At 39.2% G+C, this 24,121-nt stretch overlaps 2 protein-coding genes across 7 annotated transcripts in view; one reads left to right on the top strand and one right to left on the bottom strand.

Moving 5' to 3' along the window:
- dock10 (dedicator of cytokinesis 10) overlaps nt 1-12,551 on the top strand; it is a 61,633-nt gene extending 49,082 nt beyond the window's left edge. For 2 of the 5 annotated variants that reach the window (XM_041994729.1, XM_041994730.1), the window contains exons 36-56: nt 339-453; nt 756-822; nt 1,201-1,248; nt 3,371-3,481; nt 3,920-4,029; nt 4,108-4,223; nt 4,543-4,680; nt 4,774-4,956; nt 5,075-5,185; nt 5,269-5,484; nt 5,581-5,638; nt 6,302-6,403; nt 6,948-7,054; nt 7,170-7,292; nt 7,389-7,502; nt 8,438-8,584; nt 8,671-8,881; nt 10,014-10,204; nt 10,286-10,386; nt 10,509-10,647; nt 11,117-12,551. In XM_041994729.1, coding sequence (XP_041850663.1) covers nt 339-453; nt 756-822; nt 1,201-1,248; nt 3,371-3,481; nt 3,920-4,029; nt 4,108-4,223; nt 4,543-4,680; nt 4,774-4,956; nt 5,075-5,185; nt 5,269-5,484; nt 5,581-5,638; nt 6,302-6,403; nt 6,948-7,054; nt 7,170-7,292; nt 7,389-7,502; nt 8,438-8,584; nt 8,671-8,881; nt 10,014-10,204; nt 10,286-10,386; nt 10,509-10,647; nt 11,117-11,164 — 2,556 coding nt within the window. In that variant the 3' untranslated portion in view covers nt 11,165-12,551. The other 3 variants (XM_041994732.1, XM_041994731.1, XM_041994728.1) reach the window with 3 other exon arrangements.
- A 5,286-nt stretch (nt 12,552-17,837) lies between these two features.
- cep57 (centrosomal protein 57) lies at nt 17,838-24,085 on the bottom strand. 2 transcript variants are annotated; one of them, XM_041995780.1, is made up of 11 exons: nt 23,759-24,085; nt 23,208-23,394; nt 22,733-22,918; nt 22,522-22,643; nt 22,270-22,398; nt 21,700-21,777; nt 21,479-21,574; nt 20,692-20,772; nt 20,352-20,581; nt 20,132-20,276; nt 17,840-20,041 (listed from the first exon to the last, which is right to left on the bottom strand). In XM_041995780.1, exons 1-11 carry the CDS (start codon nt 23,804-23,806, stop codon nt 19,868-19,870), a joined length of 1,476 nt encoding a protein of 491 aa, XP_041851714.1. In that variant the 5' UTR covers nt 23,807-24,085; the 3' UTR covers nt 17,840-19,867. The 2 variants fall into 2 exon arrangements, with proteins under 2 accessions (XP_041851715.1, XP_041851714.1); XM_041995781.1 differs by lacking the exon at nt 22,270-22,398 and having other exon boundaries at nt 17,838-20,041.
- Nucleotides 24,086-24,121: the final 36 nt, after the last annotated feature.

Below are 24,121 nucleotides of genomic sequence, written 5' to 3'. Positions count from 1 at the left end.
GAAAACAGTATTGGCTAGCAAACACTGAAACCTTTTATTTATTAAAGATTTATTGCTACCAGGATCTAGATTGAACTCATTCCCTGCTCAAAACTGGCAACTTGAAGATGGAAGCTTTGTTTTTGACCTCACTGTTTGAAATCAGGCAGCATTTGTTGGTGTGAAAGCAGTTAAATTTATTGAAGAAATGTTGCTTCAGCTTATAATGTTAAAAAAAATCCCACCAAATTTAGATAAGTACTAAGATGGTAAAGATGTGACATTAGTGTTCATAATGATAACTGCAGCCCTGATAGTTTTTTTTTTTACTGCATTTCCGTCTTTGTCTTTGTCCATAGTTTGCCCGCCCCCAGTCCCTCATTGGCTATGGTTCTCGCTGTGACAAGCTGGACCAGGCAGAGACTCGCAGTCTCCTCATGTGCTTTTTGCACATCATGAAAACTATATCTGAAGGTAAAAAATGACATTTCCTGAGACAACATGCACAGAATTCACTCATCACAGTTCAAACCCCTTTTGAATTATGTGGAATTTTCTGTAGAGGATGTTTGCTATAAATACGTGATATTCTATAATTGTTCATTTCTCAAATATTATCTGAAAAGGTCCAGAAGAATTAGGCAAAACTTTTCTTGCTGGTTAAAACAACTTGATTTGTCTGTTTCATTCACTTCTACATCAGCTCAGTGTAGAAAAGTTCATTCTTGGCAGTGTGCTCCGTGTGTTACATGATCGCTTTTATTGTCTGTTTCCAGATGTGCTGGTATCGTACTGGCACCGAGCCATCCACCAAGAGATCTCAGACTTCTTTAACATCCTCGAGTGAGAGCACTTCTTTCTTTTTGTTAAAATTGTATTACCACAAGTCCTGTTGAGCTGATTAGTTGTAGCCTTCAGACAGTGAGAAAAGCTGAGAGAACCAGGGCTGGGAACAGGCAAGTAAAAAGCAAAAAGAACATAGCCAGAAGGAAACAAATTAAAATAATGGCACAGCATGAAAGTAAGAAGACTGTAATTCTAGTTCAAGCTCCCTATCCACTGAGGAGTGTTTTAAATTTACATTCTTTGCTTCCTGTTGCTGTCAGCATCAAGACTGTTCTGGTCTCAGTTTGATCTTATGCTCCCCCATTTACCCCGTGTTCTTATTAATCACAGACAACAAACCAACTTATGATGTTTTTTAATCACTTTTGTTCTCAGGCTTTGTCTTCAGCACTTCAGGTTTCTTGGAAAACGCCACATAGCCAGGTGAGTGTGCGCCCCCTCTGCTTTCTCCAGCAACGAGGTGGACCAGATGTCATTTACATGCATTTATTATAAAGCTGCAGATACGGGAACAGCTTATTAACTCGGTATACATACTGCAGCCAAAGATTGGAACACCCCCATCCGCTGATACATAATTCATATAATCATACTCACACATGGGTGCACTCAAGTGTAAATGCAGCCACACACAGATGTGTGAAAACGCACACAAATGAATCGGACACAGTCGGGCAGAAATACTAATATGTGTTCTGTATGCATGTGCACACATGGGGATGAGCTTCAAGAGGGGATGAAGAGGTATAGGAGAGAAGAAAAAGAAGAGGGGGGAGGTAAAACTCCTGGATTTTACTGTGAAGAAAGAATCACTGCTGGATATCGTACTGTAGTAGTTGGCAAGCACAGGATGGGGGTTGTTATCGTTTGCGCTCTTACTGGAGCAAAGCCATTGGCACTGCTAGACTATTCCATCTTCTTGTTCCTCAGAGCTAATTAAATTAGCCTTCTTTTTCTTTTCAGCAATAGGATGCTGAGATGTAAGCCAACAAAAGGCTGAACGAACACACTGCTTTTCTGTGTGTAGAAGCATTAACTGAATAAAGATAGCTTGAAGCCTGGCGAGAGCTCTCAGCCGCAGTTGAGACTGTCTGGGGCTGCTAGCTACTTAACATTCGTCTGTAATACCAGGCCATGGGGGATTCACAGTCTTACACTTGTGTCTGTCTCAGTGTCTCTCAGCTCATGGCTGAGTTAGTGTGAGCACCCACTGAAGTTCAAAAATGATGAAATCCAACCACAGTTAGCTTGCCAGCAGTTTGCTTAGCCAATGTGTCTGACAACAATTCAGGCTTTAAGGACCCTGCAAGCCTGCTTATAAATCTGTAACTTTAAATAAAATATTGATTGGGGCAACAAAGTCATTATCAAATCCTGACCAGCGTATGGGTGCACATGTTATTATAGCTTTTTTATGTGTTTTTTTTTTTTTTTTTTTTTTGCTAGTTTGTTTTTTCCAGAGCCATAACTACATTAGAATGATTAGGTGATATCAGACATTGACTAAAATGGTGAAATCTCAAATAATGCATTTATTTGTGGTCGTTACTAAAAGTAATTTGGTTCAGCCAGTAGTGCTACAGTTACATAAAATTCTTTTCATATACACAGTGTACACTTTGACACAGACAAGTTATCAAATGTAGTGTTTCCTCCATGTTCTTGCTGTTGTACTGTTGTCTCCACCATTGTGCATGGCTTTTCCCTCCCCCTCTGTGCATGCTGCTGCTGTTGATTGACTTTCAGTGTGACTGCACATTTATTCAAGTAACCCTTTCAGTGTTGACACAAACCATAAACATATATTCATTATATATGTTTTCTACTCACTGATGTTGTATGTCACTGTCACTATCTGTATGTTTGATTGGGCTCCACCTGCAACTTGTGTCTCATTTCTTTTTTCTTAGCAAGTCACTATTTGTTTTATACAGACTATCAGCAGTGTCACGTTGGACTTTATTTTAGCATCAAATGAATATATGTTGAGAATTTGATTGCTGAGATCCAACTGACATCCCATTTCATCACATGAATATAATTTAACTCTCACATTGCCATTGTTTTACATTAATGCTTACCCCAAGCCCCTGGTCTGCACTAACCAAGAGCATTGCCAAAAGCTGATATAACCTTTACACAATATGATACTAATAGTAAAGTAAAAATCTCTGACTCTGCTATGCTGCTAGCCTTTCCATCTTGCTGACCTTCCTTTGAAGGAGCTGATCTTTTTTTCTGACTCCAGCTGCTCTCATTGCACCAAGGTCAAATCAGAGATCTTGTTTGCTTTCAGCGTTTACGTTTGCCTTGCTGGAAAACAATGTGCCCCTGCTGCTTTTAATATGTAAAAAGGCCACAAAAGTGCAAAAGCAGCACTGCCCTGTAAAGTGTTTGCATTAAGCGTTTTTATTGATTGCAGGCATACTCCTACATCTGTGCCTCTCACAGTTTGGATTGCTGACCAACACTGACAGACACTAAACAGTGATGGTTTTAACTAAACTAACCAATGTTAGCTTTGATGTGGTTGGCTTGTGAACAGGAAGCTAGCAGCGGCAGTAAAGCTGGCCCAGTCAACCCAGGCCAATGGTACCCTGAAGGGCTCTAACCACCCCTCCCAGTCCTCTCAACCCTCAAGTCTCTTCCCACAATGGTAATCACCCTCCGCCTCAGCCATGATGAAAGAGTTAAACAGAGTTTTTGGTTACTGCAAATGCTCATAGTCCTGATGATTTCTGGTGACTGGCTTTAATAGCAGAACTTTCTTACTATCCAAATACAGGTGCAATCTACTACATCAGCGTAAACACTAAGAGTAGATACAATTAGATGACTGCATGTTTTTCCTGTGTATATTCATTATTTATGTGACCACTGTGTTTCCATGCCACAGACTGTTATGGTGTTCTTAGCATGCCCCTTCTTATACCTGCAGTATTTGGTGTCTTTGTACTGTCATGTGTTAATAGACTTGATCACACCCCAGTTTCTAATTGTCTATAAGTTTAGTTCTACATTTGTTGTAGAATAATTTAAACAACTATTAGTGCTGTTGTTGATATCGGCTGCTGATCCCTGCTGACGTCTCCAGGATGGCATCTGGAGGAGAGGGCCACCGGCATGCTCGCTCTCAAACCATGCCCATCATCAGAGGCAAGAATGCCCTTACCAACCCAAAGCTGCTGCAGATGATGGATACAGGTATTACATATTGGCTGAAGACGACTTTAAACTTACTTATGATGTGTCTGAGTTATTAATAAATAACTTTTTTTCTAGATGGGAGTATTCAGGAAGGGGACACACTGAGTCCTACAGATATTGAGGCCAACTTGTCTACAGAAGTGGCACTCACTGTGCTGGATGTACTAGAACTTTTTGTTCATCATCACAAGGTCTGTTTTTGTTTGATGTTTAAAAAAAAAAACAGAGCAAAACATAATAAATTGTGTAATTTTCTGAGTCTAATGTGCAAAACAAGTCCTGAACAAACTATTTAGTCCAACTGGAATATTTGTGTTTGATCCAGGAAAAAAATGTGGCATGGACTGTGACATTTAATGCCTTTTGAAGCAAAGCCATCTGATACTTTACTGCCACCTGGTGGCAACTAGAATCTATCTTTTAAAAAGATAGAGTACTGTCTTTTGTGTTTCTGTTATATTGTGATAACATCTTTTTGTGTTTTTTTTCTCTTAATATTTCTCCATATAGAAACAGCTGTTGCTGGATGATGGACAAAACACATTGATGAAGAAGGTGCTGGACACCTACTTACTCTTCTTCCAGATCAACCAGTCAACTGCTACCCTACGACATGTCTTTGCTGCACTCAGGCTCTTTGTACAAAAGGTCCAGCAAACTTTATTTAAACATTCAAAATCTAAGATAAGACCAAAATAGTTTTTCCTATGTGTAGTTTGATCTGTTCCTGTATTTGTGTAGTTTCCCAGTGCATTCTTCCAGGGTAAAGCAGACCTGTGTGGGTGTCTGTGCTATGAGATCCTCAAGTGCTGTAACCATCGATCCAGCTCCACCCAGATGGAAGCTGCTGCCCTGCTGTATTTTTTCATGAGACAAAACTTTGAATTCACAAAGGGCAAATCAATAGTCCGCTCACATCTGCAGGTCAGTGAGGCCCAATGTATATCAGTGCAAGACTGCAAGTACAAAATTTCTAAGTTGTGTGTCTTGTTAAACATGATTTCAGACCCATACTAAGCCTGTATTCCTCTCTCCACTGCAGGTTATCAAAGCAGTGAGCCAGTTGATAGCAGATGCTGGAATTGGAGGTTCGAGGTTTCAACAGTCCCTGGCTATCATCAATAATTTTGCCAATGGAGATGCACCACTCAAGGTTCAACAGGCTCTTTGGTTTTTAGTGCAGCTTCCTTATTAACATTTTGATCTTTACTAATGTTAATAACATGTTTTCTACAGAATACTCCATTCCCTGCTGAGGTGAAGGATCTGACCAAACGGATCAGGACAGTCCTGATGGCCACGGCTCAAATGAAAGAGCATGAGAAAGATCTGGAAATGTTAGTGGACCTACAATACAGTCTGGCCAACTCCTATGCTAGCACGCCTGAGCTGCGCCGCACCTGGTTAGAGAGCATGGCCAAGGTCCACGTCCGTAACGGCGATTTGTCAGAGGTTATACATGTTATGCTTATGCAGTTTTTCTTAAGGAGATTTACAAAGATTTCTAAGGAAATGAAAAAAATCTTATAATTGTATGTCTTTCTTTAGGCTGCCATGTGCTACATTCACATCTCAGCCTTGATTGCTGAATCTCTGAAGAGGAGAGGTCAGTTCACATTTGCTGCTTCTTAAATTAAGCTTTTTGTAGCATGATTTGTTTGTGTTTGTTTATGCACAAAAGCTTGTGTATATATATTCACGCCATGCATCTCTGCAAACATGAAACTTTAGTTAGTTCAGTTACATCATTCTTTTGTCACTCAGAACAAACTGTCTTTCACTCCTAACACATACATTGGACTATTCACACATTAGTCCTTCATTCGATCATGAGCATTGAAAGTGGAGAAATTACGGTCTTGTGTCTTTGTTTGGTAAAGATTATTTAAGAACTCATGGGGAATGAAGATGGATTACCATACTTCCAACTATTAGTATAGATCTGTCTTTTCATCCCAGTAGCATTTCTTCCCTAATGTAGGAATAGAGACTGATGTCCACTTATATTTTTTTCTGCTGTATGCCTTTCTACGTGCATGTCTTACGCTTGTATACGTTCTCGTTTAAAACATTTGTCTGTTTTGCTGCATGTCTGTAGCATTCATTTGCATGTGCTTTACTAACTGAGCCTGTCAGCCAACATCTAGTGTGGCGTCCCAATAGCTCCGCTGATTTGTGAGCCTTGTCCGTGAGCATAAAAGGAAAAAAAAAAAGCAAGTTGACAAAAACTTTGTAAACCTGCTGCTCCTCATCCCCTCCTACCAAACAGGCTACTGGAGAGCTGACAAGGCCAGGATGTCCAGTGTGTCCCCTGAAGAAAGCCCTGTCTTTAAATGTAGCTCCTTACTAACTACCTCCCGAGATCAAGACAGTGAGTGTGTGCGCCTGGGGCCTGCTGGGTGGTGGGGCTGGGAGTTCAGATTGTGGTGAAGGCAAGAAAGGGACCTATTTGTTTAACCACTTTGAAATTGTGTGGAAGATTTTGATATTGTGAGGAGGACGAGATTTAGATATAAGGGACATCAGGTTGGTTGGTGCTAATTCAGCTTTCTACTGCCCGCTGCATTAGAATTTGTTGAATGAGAACAAATGTTTAAGCCTTGATTACATGGGTTTTTTTGTCGTTAATGTTTACCTTCACTGCCTGACTATTACACAAGTCTCACTGGATAAGATGCTCGGTGTCACTGGCATTTGATATAAAGCACAAGTTTTGTCTGAGGCTGCAAAAATGGAATGTTTGTAAAAACATCTTGTATTTCAATACAAGACTATTCGTGTTAGTCATTTTAAGCATCTGTATGTTACAAGCTGAATACACCACCAGCAATATTGTCAGACCTTTGTGAGAAGAGTGGAGGCTTATCTCGTGAATGACATGCCCTGATATCAGTTTCACTTGTTTGAAACCCCAGCATCTTTCTCCATGGGCTGGGCAGCATTCATGTGCATCAGCCCTAATGTCAAGGAAGAGGGTGCCATGAAGGAAGACACCGGTACACAAGACACACCATACATTGAGGTCAATATTAGTCCATCTTCTGAACAAAATCATTCATTTGAAATAAATTTGAAATGTATAAGTTACTGAGGCTGATACTTTTCCTTACACTTCATGCTCTCGCCATATCATGTAGGACACCCTGGTGGAGCAGCTGGAGCTGTGTGTGGACTATCTGTGGAAATCTGAGAGATACGAACTTATCGCAGACATCAACAAACCTGTGATTGTCGTCTTTGAGAAGAGAAGAGATTTTAAGGTAACTGATGCCCTTCTACTTTTTTTGTGCGAGTCTATGCAGGAGTGTGCATTACGAGCTGAACTTACTTTGTTTTGTACACGTGTGTTCCAAAAGAGGCTGTCAGAGCTCTACTATGACATCCATCGCTCCTATCTGAAGGTGACGGAGGTGGTGAACTCAGAAAAGCGTCTCTTCGGTCGATACTATCGTGTAGCTTTCTATGGACAGGTGAGCAAGAGTTTTTTACTATGGCTCTTTATCACATCTGCAAACACATGTAAAATCTATCAACTTATCCATTCATGAAAATTCCTAAATAAATAAGAGATAACCTCACACATGCATATGTGTGTCAATAGCTTTTAGGGTAGAATAGGTTTATGGATTTCTATCCATAAAACCTATTCTATTTTTCAGAAAATGGTATAATAGTGTATAACAGGTGATTGTTGCTTTGGCTTTCCTTTGAATCCTTGGTATTGTGCAGTTTGGGCTCTAAAGAACCAGGATGTTTGTCATGTTTTTTGAAGAGGAATGATGTCTTTTCTGACATTTCAGAATTCTGAAGTTAAAATTGGGTCTAAAAACTGATTCAGTAGGTGTCCTTAATTTCTCTGTTTGTTCTTTTCTTCATTTTTGTTTTATTCTAAATCAAGATTGTGGTAAGTTCTGAATGCTCTTGATTTTTCATTTTCCTCAGTGCTAACACCTTTTACCTCACTTTTCCTTTTACCAATAATAACATGTGCTGCTCCTACCCCTTTGATGGGTTTGTGTGAGGCTTGCAGTGGTCCATTTACTCCCCATAATGCTCAGTAACGAAGTTGTTTCCTCCTTAAGCATTGAGAAAAGATGATGTTCGGACATCCACATTGGACATTCACCTGTGCTCCTTTGAAACGACCTCTCTCATCTAAAACTTAACTCTGACACCCTGTTGGTGCTGAGTGAGGCTCTCTAACAAAATGCCAAAATGTGTATCATATTACTGTATATATACAACAAGTGACTTAAGAGACCAGTACATGGCAACATAAAATCTGAATGATGAAAACAACATGATGTGCTGTAATTATTGTGCATTGCATTCACACAAACACCAGCCCATACAGTGTAACAGGCTGTACTGATTAGTGTTTGTGCTTATGTGTGTGTTATGGTAGGGCTTCTTTGAGGAAGAGGAAAGCAAAGAATTCATCTATAAAGAGCCGAAGTTGACAGGTCTGTCAGAAATCTCTCAGAGACTACTCAAACTCTACTCAGACAAGTTTGGATCTGATAATGTCAAGATGATCCAGGATTCCAACAAGGTAATTGACAGAAATGTCTGTTTTTATTACAGTTCTTTTTTAACACAAAGATTCACAATAATATGCTTGACATTCCCTGAATACAGGTGAATCCTAAAGACCTGGACCCCAAGTTTGCCTACATTCAGGTGACATATGTGGTGCCGTACTTTGATGAAAAAGAACAACAGGATAAAAGGACAGATTTTGAGAGGCATCACAACATCAGCCGCTTTGTGTTTGAGACGCCGTTCACTCTGTCAGGAAAAAAACACGGAGATGTGGAGGAGCAATGCAAGAGACGCACCATACTGACCAGTGAGTTTGTTTGATTATATCTTTCCACATCTCTTCTATGTAGAACCAATTTTTGTCACCTGTCTTTCCTACTTATTTCTATGTCAGTAGTAGTGATGTGATGTCTATTATAGCATATTTTACATAAGAAGCCACTGAACCAAACAGTTATAGGGGGTCAAAGGGGACTAAGGAGCTTCCCAAAGCACATCATAACTTAAAGGCTATTTTTCTGGCTGCATTCACACTGCAGATGAGAAGCTGAAGTAGTGTAACAGATTGGTAAAGGAGTCAAAATTAAGTTCAAATTCCTCAATCATATATGAGATTGATAAACCCCAAGCTTCCCTGAGGGTCGATCCCTTTGTGTTTTGTTTAACATTTTGCTGATGTTTAACTGCCTTTTTTTTTTTTTTTTTTTTTTTTTTATATAATGGCAGGCTTTGTTGCTTCATTCAGAGGTTAAATCAGTCAGACTGAAAAGTTACACATGGTTGCCCATGTCAAAAAATTTCCTAAAAAAAAGACTTAAAAATGTAAAAAAGACCTGTTATATACATACATATATATATATTTGTATGTATATGTATGTATGTATGAAATTCTGCCGTAGCGTGAACAGAAAGCATCATACAATCTTCCTGAACGAACAGTCATCAAAAGTACCTGCAGAGAGACAAAGCAGGAAAAGCAGCACACCCACCCAGCCCAGAGCAAAGAAGGCCCCTGACTGGTGCTATGGGGCAGGGGCACCGAGCAACAAAGGACAATGACAAGCAGGCCTGGCGGGCACCAAGGCGCAGGCCGCACAGAGAGCCATAACCATGCAGGCGCAAGAATCACCCATATACCCCGGCAGAGCCCTGCCCAGGAACCTGACAGGACCTGACTGTCCCAGGCAAAACCACCACGGACCAACGTTGCCCAGATACCAAGGCCATGTGCCCCAGGGTCAAGAACACGTCCCCATTTGAAATCAAACCATCGGTTTTGTGTAGCGACAACATTAGAAAATTGTGGCACACTTTCAAGTACAAACGTCCTCCGACTTTATATATTTTGAAAGAAAATTCATCTGAATGCAACAGACTGGTAGAGAACTGTAACATGTAAATTTGTGCCAAATATGAGATCTTTGTTTCTTTCTTTTTAGCAAGTTCCAGCTTCCCCTATCTGAAAAAGCGCATCGAGGTGGTGGAGCAGCAGAGCACAGAAATGAATCCCATTGAAGTAGCCATTGATGAGATGTCACGTAAAGTGTCTGAGCTCAACCAGCTCTGCAACATGGAGGAGGTGGACATGATCCGGCTGCAGCTGAAACTGCAGGGCAGTGTTAGTGTCAAGGTAGGGATTCTTCTGAAATACAGATGCACATATTTGAATACGGTTGCTTTGCCTTTATACCACCTGGTCATCTACCTCTAGGTGAATGCAGGGCCTATGGCATATGCGAGGGCATTTTTGGAGGAAAAGAATGCAAAGAAGTATCCGGATAACCAGGTCAAACTTCTTAAGGAGATCTTCAGGTAGGACTTTGCTGCAAAGTTCAGTGCAAATATTGTGGATTTTAAATAGATTGAAACTAGTAGGTATATATTTTACAGATTAGCTCAGTTATCACAAGTCCAACCTTGTTTGCCCTCTACAGGCAGTTTGCAGAAGCCTGTGGTCAAGCTTTGGATGTGAATGAGCGTCTCATCAAGGAGGACCAACTGGAATACCAGGAGGAGATGAGAGCTCACTACCGGGACATGCTTACTGAGCTGTCTGGCATCATGAATGAACAGGTCTCACAATGCAATTACCAATAAGTATTAAGACTGATTTACCATTGAGTGGCTTTTCGTTTTCATTAACAAGTTTAACTGCATGGCATACTAAGCATCATCTTTTCCGATATATTACTTTAGAAGACATTCTACATTTTTATTGGTTTCATGAGTTTCTGTTACAGCTACATAGCTTTTTCTTCTTACTTTCCAACCTTTTCTCTCATTGCAGCTTGAAAAATGTGTTTTTGCCTTCAGTACCACCTCTATATCTAACAGCTCTCTGTCCACTCTTTGTAAGACTGGTATGTCATGTTGTCAAGTTCATTTTCAAAAGACATCTTGTCACCTTACTACTTGCTTACTGCATGTTAACTTCCCCTAACATCTCTGACTGCCAAGAGAGTCAAAGTGCCTGTCTTGATACTTGCTTTCTTTTGCAATTCCCTATTCCAACACCAGCTTTTTAATTCTTGCTCTTGTGCAGATTCCTCACACAAGACAACCAGGAACGGAACGGCACAGCACCTACTGAATGGCCAATAGACACACCAGAAATTTCTTGTGCCAGTTGAAGCCTCAAAGTGGCTTATTTATTTGTTTCTGATTGTAGTTTTTTTCCTCGCTGCAGGAAGTGGCGGGTTAGTGGAACTGTGACTGAAGGCCTCCTGTAAAGAAAACAAGGGAAGAAGTGTGTAGATTGTGGTTGTGGTAGTCTGTAGACCCAACACGATCTCACGACAGAACATGTAATAGCTCTGTTTGTCCAAAGCACCAAAATGGTGCAATTTCACATAAACTGTGACTTCACATGTATTGCTGTTTGATGACATTTATAGACATCTCAACATGTCGTTACATGCCAACGTATGTTTCAGACAGGAGTGGGGGATAGCATTATTCCGCCAAATCCCATCCAAGGGACCAAGGGATCAACACCCAGCAACACAACATTTTCCACAACTGTTTCACTTTTGAACTTTAGTTAGTGTTAGAAAGGTACATGTGATCTGGGCCTATATATTTTATTTTTTGTTGTTTTGGGTGTACTTTAATCTCACGTGAACACAGACACAAAACCAAACCAATAAATAACCTGCAGACATGTTGCTTTCTCATGATTTTTAACCATTAAATTTAACTATGTTCTGTGGACAAATGTGCTGATTACACATTTTGTCATGAGACCGGGCTGGTAGTCCTGTAGTTGAACTTTGTCTACAGTAGAGGCCAGGCTGCTGGACTGTTAGCTACTGTTTGTTTTGCTTTTAGAGACTCAATACATGTGTGGTGTAGATTCTCCCACCTCTCCCGTTGACTTATTACTTTACATATTGACAGACACGCTCCCAAACAAAAACCTACAGTGTATTTTTCACGCACACATACACACAAGCAAACAACATGAGCCCTCTCTCCACAACCCTCTCCCTTTAGAAAACAGTGACCTTAATTGAGCTTGAGGTGCATTCAGCTGTACATGTAATGTATAGCTTCCTGGTGCATTTTGTTTCCAGTTTTTACATTTTTCTGTGGAATATCAGTGTACTTCAAACTATCTAAAGATGTCTTACAAGACAAATGATTTGAAAAAGAAAGAGGATAGAAATGCAGATCCTTAAAATCAGAAGAGTTGAACGCACCTCCAGTTCCTGTTTGAATGTAGAAAAACTCAATGTTGCTACTTTGTATCCTTGCTAACATTCTGGAAATATCACTTTGCCAATTTTCAAACAAAAAAATATGTTTTATAACAATTTTATAATTGAAATTGCATTGTTACTGTTATTCTTTCCTGTACTGTTTTCAATTGTAAATAAGAAATATTAATATTTAAAAATGTTTGAAATGTTTTTTTTTATATAAAATATACAATATATAAATATTTGTTTAGCTGAAATAAAGAAAAAAAAACTAAAGTTTTATGTATAACATTTAAATAAAAAATTGTTAATGTCCAAAATTCATGATTGCGCTTCATTTTCCTCATTTCTTTTAAAAATTCACTCTCTTGATGTTAAAGACGCACTACAGAACTCCTGCAATTTTCTCAGTCCCCCTACCAACAGTTAATTCGGCATACATCATGCATTGTATTTGTACTGTGAGCTCTCTCCAGCCTGTAAAAGACAGTCTTATCTTGACTCTTGTCTTTTTCTGTCTTTCTTCTTGCATTTCTTTGCTGAATCAGCCATGGTTTGTGTTCAAAATGGCTGCTAGTGTGGGATTTGGTGTGTAAAGCAAAACTCAGCTGCATTGTCACGCTACACTCTGGATTAAAAAGTTGTGTACTGCAGTTTCTCAGCTTTGGGATGCAGCAATGCTTCCAGAAATGCACATAATAGATGTCACTCTTCCATCAAACAAGTTTTACGGTCAGAAAGTTTTTTGTTGCATATTGCACCAGTGATGACAGATGAATTCCCCTCTCCATAGTGATTGTCACTTGTTGGTTGCATTACTCCAGTTTTCATGTTTGCGTCATCAAGTTTAATTAGGTTTAAATATCTTTTTAAGGTGAACTCAGCCTCAGGTGCAGATAATTAGAGGTCACTGTGAGGTACACAACAGATACAAACACAGAAAAATGGAATAGTCAAAATAGTTGGATTTAATTCTGTACTGTAAAACTCAGTTTGAAACAGCACTAGAAACAGGGATGCTCATGCAGAAATCGTGGTATACCTGCTGTAAACCTGCTCTGGTTGTGGCCTGTTGCTAAGATGTTGAAACTGAAAAATTTATGTGACTTGCTATCATTTAACTATATTGAAAGGTTTGAATGAATTCTCTGTTTGGCACCTATAATTCCTAATGGTTTTATAGTTAAAAAAAAAGTACTAAAAAAAGAGGCAGCGGGACAATTCATGCTGTAGTTCATATTCTTAAGGTCTAGCAGGGCACTGGTTTAGAAGTAATCTAGTCTTCAGTCAATGATTGTGCATGTTCGTGGCTTGGTGGAGATCTGCACTCGCCAAGTGCTTCTAGTTGGAACCTGTATACTAAAAGAAATTTATATTTTTAAATCAGCACACCTCTCAAAATCCAGATGTCAACTCAAAACCCAAGCTCTCTCCATGTTCTTGCTCTCAAAATTTGCAACAGGACAAGTTAATCATAAGTTTGCTTTGTTTTGTTTTTTGTTTAATCCTTGTCTGTTTGCATTGTGGTTTATGGGTTTGTTGGATGGTAATCCTATTACTATAATGCTCATATCACAGACACTGTAATCCCTTTGGCTCAAAAAGGGACCTTTAAAGAGAATACAAGTTTTTCTATGTTTTGTGAAACACACAAAATCTGCTGTTTAAGGAAACTTGTGTGAAAAAGCTCATATAGTGAAAACAGTGCCAGGATAGGATGATTTTTTCATTAAGCACATTATTAATGTGGACCATTTGTAGATGTGCCTTTCTTCTTACATCTGCAACACTCACTCAAGACTGTTTGTGGTCAAAAGGACACAGCGTAAAAAAACACTCACAAAACAGGCAATATAAAAATCTTTTTGGTAAAATCAATTAAAAGGTTTTTCTCTTTTTGTTTGTTTGATTTGTTTGTTAGGTTTCTGGTAAAAAAACAAAAAAAACAAAGAGCTCCTTGTCATTGCAGTACCAACAACCATTTTTAGGCCAGGATTATAGTGAAAGTGATATGGTATTAAAATTCAGAATGTTCTTTGACAAAGAAAGGTTTCCATTGGATCTGGTGTTAGTATTTTTTTTCTTTTTTTTTCTCCCTTTAATTGTTTGGTATGATTACTGATGATGTAGAAAGAAGCGGCAGCAGTGGCTGTTTATTAATTAATGCTAAGCCTGGGGTTGGGACACTGCACATAAAAAGAGGTTAAGTGGCTCTGAATGTGCAGCTGGTGGCAACAGATAATATGTGGTCCTTAGCTTCTGTGACTCTCTTTCTGTCTCTGCCTGAAAAGACAGTTGACACACACATATCTATCTCTTCACTCTGGCTCTATTGCACACCTGAGGAGAAGCAGATAAAGTTGCACTGACCTCCTACAAAACGTCTTCTTCACAAACTATTGTCTTCCAGCCAATCCGTATTTCCCTCCTCCTATATCCTCACCCCTCTCACCTCTTGACTGCTCTAACTTATTTTGTGAACCAGAAATGGCTGATTGGGTTTCTCTCCTTTATTGCCTAGCTCATGTGTGTCTGTCTCCCTTCCTGTGGCCTTGACTCTGGCAGGGTCAGGTTGCTCTCAGTCAGTTATAGATGACAAAACCTGGTCACACCGTGGGTACAGTGTATCAAACCTAAGTGAGGTTAGGTCTCTTTTATCATTATTATTATTGTTATTATGTATTACATCCGTTACCATGGTGGGTGACTGACAGTCCTTTAAATTTGTGTTGTAGATTTTCAAAGCATCAGCAACCTCACCTCATGTTGGAGTAATGCCATTTAGGCTTAAACACTGGTCTCTTTTGAGTGCAAGGCAGCCACTTGAGCTGTATTGTAGCAGCTGACCATTTAGTCGGACTATGAAAGGTCCACTAACTGTAATTATCTGTAATTGTTCTCTTTGTGCCTCCACCTGCATTTGATGTTCATTGCTGTGATTCCTTATTTTATTATCTTTCAAATGTCCGTTTAATTTAATGTCAAAGGTCTGCCTAAATGCTTTATTATACAATTTGGGCTAATCCGACCTAAGATATTAATAGGAACAGGTGCAGTGTCAAAAATGTTTCCCTTACCCATCATCTCTTGAGCTGAAATTGCTTCACTGTTGAATCAGAAAGATAGTCAAGCTATTTCAGCTCTCCTTTAGGTTTAGTAGGTCTCCAACTATGAAGAAACCTCTTGAGCAGAGCACATTTCATTTCCGACCCCTGCTTAGCTTTCCTGAAACTGGATGCCGGGGTTCATGAATAAAACATTCACTGTGTGCTTCTGGCTGATCACCGGAGCCCTTTCAGTTGTATAAGTGGTGAAAGGCGACATAATCTCCCCACAACAAGGACCGAACTGAGATTGAGAGGCACAGAGAACCTAGAAAGGCGCACAGCAGGAGGACAGCACAGGTCTAGAGGAGCATGTTAAAACCACAGCAGCACGGTGAGTTTCTAATGCACGATCCCCTGCCAGTCTTTGGGAAGCCGTGGTACTGGCAGCGCAGCAGCAGCACCATGGAGAGTACCCGCAGCCTGGCGCAGGTCATCATGGAGATGCGCGATGAAATCAAGAAGCTGGAGATGGAGAACCGAGAGCTGCGGGGAGGCTATGGTCAAACCGGTCCGGTGTCTTCCACAGGAAAGGAGCAGGGGGAAATAGTGGAAAACCCCTACGTGAACCTGAGACGAAATGCCTCTGCCCCTGTTTTGGAGGGACAATACAACGGTAAGAGGATATGTCACTCAAAAGTTTTGTACACACTTAAAATTAGAACTGAAAGATTGTTTTAAACCTAGATAATGCTGATAAGATGCTTACATTAAGCCAAACACTCAATGCAGCCGATGATTTTTAGTTAACTAAAATTTGTTGAATGGTCCTTATTGTAACATTTTTAAAGGAAAAAAAACATTGGAAAAGACCACAAGATATTAGATTTACTGACAGTGTGGAATTGTGTAAAAAATGTATGGCTACAAATAGCCTACTGAGAGATAGCACAACAATTCCCCGATGTTTTCTCATTTTATTCTATCCCATGGTGTTCATGTTATTTCACAGAAAACACAGTTATGACTGTCCGGAGGTACTCCACCAGCTCCAACCTCTCTGGGGTGACAGTAACACAGGGAAGGACTGACAGGGGCAGGCATAGTAATTCTGGATGGGGGAGACTCCAGGAAGAAATCCAGCATGGAAATGATGTGTTTAGTAACTTATCTAAAAGAGAAGTGGAGAAAGTCACCAGCCGACACTCTCTTCAGGAATATGTCCATAAAAATAGGTACAGAGGTGCACTTTAAATTCCCCCAAAATAAATAAATAAGTTTTAAATTTGATACAGCAGACAGATTAAAGAAGATATTCTTTAATGGTTTGTTAAGACATTTTTTTTGTCACAGGTCTTACCTACAGCTTTGTAGCTGAACTATTCTTGTTATTTTATTATTCTTTCAGGGCCAAAGTAAAAACTGTCACCTTTCTTCTGCCTGTTGAGGACATTTACACCAGCCGGCCTGCTCTGACCAAGCACCAAGAGGAGCCTCAAATCATTGACCAGGCCTCCATAGCTGAGACTGATTCTTGAGAGAACTTTTAAAGACTTTGGATGTGGCAATGGGATGCAAAACAGATAAACCGAAACTCTGTGGCCAGAGCCAAGTAAGACTCCTTATCTAGGTCAATTTAGATTGGGCTCTTAATAAGTGAGCCAGCAAACCGATTTTTATCACACCTGACTGCAAAAAACAGAGGGCTTTGGTTACAGGTGTTGTTTTCATTTGGCTATGGCAATCCAGGCCTGGTCAACAGTGATGCCCCTCTGCAGAGAGGATCAGGTGTCTGGACTCCTTTCCAACCTGAGCTGTCATTTCAGGGTGACACACACTTACAGGTGACAGCCCTTTCACAAACAGTTGTCTCTAACTCAGCCCTCGTGAGCGACATCATGTTAATAATTTATTCATCGTTGTTCTTTTGTACAGTGAAGTAGGTGGTCGAACAGCCACGTGAAGATGTGACTTGTTTCTTTACCAGATTCCTGATTAGTGTTATTTTTTTACACAAAATAATACATTACTTTCACTTAAGTTAAATCATTTTAAAGAAGTCAGTGTTTGTCACGTTTGAATAAAATTAAATCAACAGTGAGGTTGCATCCGAGTTATATGGTGTTATGGATTATTTTGACCACTTTTAAGAACCATTTCTATTTAAAATTATTAACAAACATTTTTCCTGCAGCAAATGATATCATTATGCTATAGATATCTGAGTGAAAAATCAGAAACCTTCATGAGTGAATTAAAATTAGTGATCTACTGGAAAACAACACATAACTCAAAGATGAAAACATACCCTATATGAATTAAAAATATTTTGATCACACTTTAACTAATTGGAAACCAAGATATACAACAGTATTAAATTATTGGAATGAATCATGAATAGAAATATTTCCCTCTGAAATTTGCTATGAATAAGTATGAGTTTTATGAAGATTTGAATACACAAATAGATGTACAATCTTTTTAGTGATATTGAGTACATTAAAAATTACAATTTCCATTGCTGAGTATTTAGAAAATGCAGGATAAACACTCTGGCATCTGAATTGGTTACTGGGAAGGAAAAGTAGAACATTTATTTTACACATATTGTGCAGTGGTGAGGCTGTTGGGACAAGCAAAAGCTAAATATATGCTCACACCAAGAGCACATAGCAGTGGCTGTGAATTAAGTTGTGTTGTGGACTACATGGTGATGTAAGGGCTTTGGGTCATCTCATAGGCTCTAGCTCCCCTGTGGCTCTAAATTGGATATAGTGAGTATGGAAAGAAACAAGATACAGCTGGAGCAAATATGATATTTGTGTACTTTTAGGTAAATGCATCATCTATAACCACAGAATTCTTAACACTCCTACTAATTGGGCTAACTTTTATTTGAGATGGATTCTTCTCTCCAAACATTTCAACTTTAGATTAAAAAAAGACTATTCAAAGTATCACACCATAAAACACTGTGCCTGTTATATTCCCCTTAAGAAAACCTTCATCTGTCAGCTTGCTTTAAATACTACATAAACCCCACAGACCCTCCAGAGCCCTGCTACCACATTCATCTCTGGCAACATCATTAGAAAAATTTCACAAGTTCGTTTAAGAGCCAGCATAAAAATCAAATCAACAACTGGACCAAAACATCCCTAATGTGCAAACATATTTTATTTTTTAAATTCACTCAACTCCAGTTAAATAAAAAAAATCTTCATTAAAGTTCAACTCCCCAGATGTTACTAAAATGTTGCACATTGAAGTGGAAATTGTTCAATTACAGCAAAGATTAAACAGTAAAATTACAAAATAGAAAACATAAGTTTAAAAGTAATTTTTGTCCCATGTTTCAGTACATTCATTGCATTTTATGGAGAGTTGTCTCACTAATGCTGCAGAAGCTCAGACAAATATTTGGGTTGTTTAACTTTCACCAGCAAAGTCCAGTCCACTGCAAACCAACTTTAAAGGGTTACAGACAGAAATCTATTTTTTTTCTCTGACTGTTTCTGGTAATTAATTTGCTATAGAAAGAAGTCCCAGTAAGCCAGTTGGTCTTACTTGTTTATTAAGTTTTCCTTTTTCTTAAACACTATTTCTGTCCTAACAGACCTCTGGATGTAGAAAGTTGGCTTAAGTTCAGTTGCTTTGTCAGAATTATCTGCACTAACTTTTAAAACTTGATTTGATTTAGCCAATTTCTCCATCTCTTAAAAGAAAGATTTCCTTTCAAATTTGTTTCAAATTAAATTTTTTTTCTCGTTTAAAGTACATCTCGTGTACTAATTAACTCTGTTCACTGCTTAAATCTCAGTGACAACTGGAAAAAAGTGGGGCATCTAACATTTTGATGAGAAGTATATAAAGAGAATACAATATGTCACATACTCTGGACTTGGTTGACTGGGGACAGTAAGTGCATACGTATTAATTTACAATATTATCTTTGTAGTTCATTTAGTCAGCTGCATCCTCTATAAATATTTATGAAAAACCATCTAATTTTGGTGTCTTACAAAAAAAGTTTTTTTTTCTTTCCTGAGGGAACAAGATGTCAATAAAATGGGCAACGAAAACTTCAATTAAAATCTATTTTTTTCTACAGGATATGGGGATCTACACTAGCAGCTTCCCCTTAATGCCCCCTGCTGGTGAAAAAAAAAAACTTTGAGAGTTACTCCATGAATGCTTCTTTGTCTTTTGAATACTTAACTTTCATTTAAAGCATTTTCTTTCAGAAAACCTGGATCCATCAGATGCTGAAATTACTAATCAAACAATGAAACAACACTCATTGATTGATGAAATTAATCTTGCTTTGACTGGTGGAAATAACTTAAATGTGGTTTAATATACAGTAGATGTTTCAGTTTAGACATATGATCATGGATCATGATCTCAGGAAGCGGTTGAACACTGGTGTTAATGTTAATGTAGCGCTTATGATTCAGGGGCTGTTTTAAAGGTGAAAGAATGATCAGAGGTAGCGGGTAAATAGCACCAAGAAAATAAACTCCATATGCTGTATTCTTGTTCTGGTAAGTTTCATGTCCTCAATGAGGCCTGCAGAGCCTTCATGTCCCTCAGCAGCCTCAGATTCATCTTGCTTCTCTCTCCTGGTTGAACCTTCATGGCCCCTGTAGAGCGCCCTCTGGTGGAAACTCTGACTTCACTCCTACTGTTCTGCCTAGAATTGGCTTTCTTTCTAAACTTCTTAATCTGGAAAAGGGAAACGGGAATCTGTTAACAGACAAAATATGCAAAAGGAAAGAAAATCTCATATGTAAAATACTCTTTGTGATACAATACCTGTGACTTGTGTTTGTAGAGTTTACTGATCTGTTCTCCTTTCCTCTCCATTTTCAGTAGCAGCCTCTCCTGCTCCCTCTGAAGCTCTTTTCTTTCCTTTTCAGATACACTGTCCTCAACCTGCCTCAATAGTTCCTCATGCTCCCTGCACAGAAAGAGTAAAGCTTAACACCATTAATAAACCAGACTCCAAATCAATTTCAAGTGAAAATGTACTCACAGACTCATGAACTGCAGCTCCTCCTGCAGGCCTTGGAGTAGCTCCGACAGCTCCTCTTCACTAGCAGATGATGAAGAGGAGTAACTGTCTGAATACTTTTGGCTACCTGTTTCAGAATGGTTAGTGCTGTAAGAAAGGACGCGGCTGTTGCAGAGATGAGGCTGGTGTCTTTTCAGGAGGGACAAAACCGCCTGGACGTTGGCTCTGACTGAATGGCTACGGCTAACTGACTGAAATCGAGGTAAAAGAGAAGAGTTAAAGTGAGGCAGAGATTCAGCGGGAGGAAGGTGCATAATTAAACCATTTTAGTCCTTTGCTACAACTGAAAATGGATGAGTACCGTCCCAGCAACAAAAGGTACATCCCTGAGGCTCAGTCTGTAGTGTGGCTCTGTGAAGGACGTCTGCTGTGGTGAAGATTTCTGAATAGAGGAAAATCAACATCAGGCTGGACTGTGCTCGTTGCAAAGGGATCATCCATTCAGGGTTCAAAGGCCAGCATCCATAGTCCAGAGTAGTGGTATTAGTTCACAGAGTATAGCATGGGTAGCTTGCACCTCAAAGTATAAGGTTTTTATTAATAATATTTGCTGCCACTCAGGCAACATCCTCTTCAAGGAAACTGTTATTTAAGCAAGATAATGCTGAAACACAGTCACACGGTACAACAGCATGGCTCCATCGTAAAAAGAGTACAGATGCTACAGTAAGCTAACCTGCTGGTAGCCCAGATCTGTCACCCACTGAAACATCTGGAGTGTTATAACATGAAGAACTACAACAAAGAGTCCTGAACTGCTTAAAAGCTGAAAATGTAGACATGCAAGAATGACAAAACATGTCATTTACACAACTACAGTGGTTAGATTTCAGATAATCATATGGTTTAATTTTTTTTATTTTAAATACGGTTGTAAAATGTTTTTGTTTTTTTTAATGGACTAGCGCTGACAGAAAATAAAAGTTAGATTTATGTAATATTATTTTTTTAAATGTATGCTTGTCCTAACAAATACAAGTCTAATTATTAAAGTATACTGTATAGAAGTAATTAACTGCAGTAAGCCCCACACTCACTCTCAGGAGGCTCAGATGCTGCTGTCTCCAGTATTATTTGTTGCTTTTTACCTTTGACCTGACCTTCTTCTCTTTGGACTGTGTGATAGACAGATGAGGAGAAACTGATCGCAGCAGGATCCTATTGGCCTCCAAACCTGTCTGCAGCTAATTGTGAAAAACAAACAAACAAACAAGAAGAAGAACAGAAAATTATTTCACATACTAGAAGTATCTCAAACTGCATAGCAGAAAATCATAGAGCAACAGAAATGTAGTTGAAGTTTTGCTACCTGGTTGGCTTTATCCTGTACGAGCTTTCTCTGGTGCTCCTCTTCCTGCAGTTTCCTCTCCAACTCACAAATCTTCATCTAACAGATCCAGAGACACACTCATTATTACTGTGTTGATAAAATAATCCAAACATTCCCTTTTATCTGTAACTGTATTCTTAGAACTGCATTTACGGTAACACTGGGAAAATATTTCTTAATCTGGTTTATTAATTAATAAAGATTATTAATCTGTTTTATGGCAGTGTGTTGGTGTGTAGATTGAGCTGAATTCTAAGGGTACATTTGGACTTGTGAATTCTGAACTTCTTTGTTGGACAAGTGGTTCCTACACACATCCATTTATTTTCAAATGAAAATTTCTGAAGCTTGAACAGGTATCCAATATTACTCAATGTGATATAAAGAAAGTCACAAAATATTAATTTTCATCCTTTCAGCCAACTTATGACCCCTCAGATTTATCTATAACATCACTGACATATGGAGCTTTTATCACTGCTAACATGATAAATGTTATGTAGTTCAATGACTATACACCCCTCTTTAACAGTTATGACAGTCATGTACCTCAGCATTTTTCTGCGTGCGTGTCAGCCTGAGATAGTCCTGTTCAAGTCGCTCCAGCTTTTCCAACTGGGCATGCTCAGACACTGAGTCACACTGCTGATTAGCTGCTTTGTCTTTCTCCATGAAAGCCTAAATGTAAACAATTGATACAGTTCTACAAATGTACTTACACAGACATATTTCAGAGTTTTTGTGGATTTCTGAGCAAAGAGTCTTAACTAATTTTAGATCTTTGCCTGACATTAAGTTGACCTGTTGACTGAATAGGCTGGTCCTCTCTGTCCCAGCATTACGCAACATCCTCCTCATCTGGTCCAGCTGACGTTCCAGCTTCACACAGCGAGACTCTGCAGCAGCAAGGTTTGTGATCAAAGCTACAAAGAAAGTGGAGGCACAGCATCAGAAACAAATAAAAAGTTTGAGGTTTAATTATTGCTACATTATAATTTACTGATTAACTCACCTTGGTTGCAGCTGGACTGGCCACTCTTCTTTCTTTCTGTATTTCTCTGATCATTTAAGACTGCTTGTGTATCTTGGGCATGTGATGCCTTTTTTCCTACAGATCGCAAACTGAGCTCAGCTTGTCCTTTTTCCAACTCCAACCTCCTTATTTTCTCCTGGAGGTTCCTCAAGGCAGATAGAATTGCTGCATGTGCACACACATAAATAGTTTGCTTGTCATATAACAGTTATAAGTATGGAGTAACATGGTATTTTTTCAGGCTTGAATTAAGATAGGAGATCAGTTCATGATGTGCAGGAATGATAAGGTGATGGTGGAGATGAGACATTCAAGAAGTGCAGTATCCTGTTGCACATGTAACCATGGAGCCCTGACACACCACAATGTTTGAATGGAAACTTCAGAGAAAGACAAAGAGAGAGAGAGAGAATGAGAAAAGTAATGCGTTTATTCAAGCACCAATTAAACGTACCTGCACTGTTGGTTTCTGGAAAGGCGTTGCTGGGTGATGGTGTGTGATATGAGTATTGAGTACGAGTTTGAGGTGTATGATGCACAAGTGTGTTGATGAATGGACGGTGAGCGGGATAGTCTTTATACGATGACTGGGACAAGCTGCCAGGCAGCAATCCACTGGCTGGTGGAGGTGGACGCGGTTCCTGCCGAGAATGGGCACTATATGTATTAAAGCAACATCCACTATTGATAATTCTACATATTAATCCAGATATTCACATTGTTGCTATGCACGGCATATAGCTTCGGTGAAGTCGAAGGAAGCAATAATGATCAATTATGAGCAAATGTAATGAAAACTGCAAAGACATTAGATAAAACCTTAAATTAATGGTCCGATTTGATTTGTTTGTTTTACTCAGTTCCAGTTAGCTTTCGAGTCTGCAACATCAGCTGGTCGGAGTATTATCAACTGCTGCTATGTTTCAATTTAGCTAATGCACAAGGCTAGCTGTTTGCCTAGCCTTGTGTTGTCAAATTAAATGAGACCAAAGCTTTAACTACTACCTGCTCTCGTGTAGAATCGGATGCGGATGCTTTTGAGAGAGTCTCCATTGAGACACAGTCAATCCTGTCTGTCTTGTTTGTGCTACAACGGGGAAGAACTATAGAAGTTTAAAATTTTCTCAGCAACACCAGTTCTTAATCACGCCTGCTATTTAAGCCCCACTTTTAGTTCAACATGCCAGTACAAATGCGTTATGGGAAAGCATCATTTAGCAAGCGACACAAACAATTTTTTTTTCTTCAAGATGTGAATGATACTTAGCCCAGCCTAGCCCGCTAGCCACAGAGCTCATTCCCAGAGCTAGTTATGTTGGCGGAAAAGCTATACCGGTGCTCGTACAAATATAAAACAAGCGAATACTG

The sequence above is a fragment of the Melanotaenia boesemani genome, chromosome 9, assembly GCF_017639745.1.
Source record: "Melanotaenia boesemani isolate fMelBoe1 chromosome 9, fMelBoe1.pri, whole genome shotgun sequence".
NCBI lineage: Eukaryota > Metazoa > Chordata > Actinopteri > Atheriniformes > Melanotaeniidae > Melanotaenia > Melanotaenia boesemani.
Note: the sequence above shows the minus strand (reverse complement) of the source record. Positions and strands in the feature narration are given on the sequence as shown.

Bases quoted from the DNA above. Each gene is read 5' to 3' on its own strand.
- cep57 (XM_041995780.1), bottom strand. From the start codon at position 23,806: ATGGAGACTCTCTCAAAAGCATCCGCATCCGATTCTACACGAGAGCAG. The intron at 20,277-20,351 runs GTGAGTACATTT...CTTTCTGTGCAG, and splicing joins GAGCTGCAGTTCATGAGTCT to GGAGCATGAGGAACTATTGA. The intron at 20,042-20,131 runs GTATTGTATCAC...TCCCTTTTCCAG, and splicing joins TCTACAAACACAAGTCACAG to ATTAAGAAGTTTAGAAAGAA.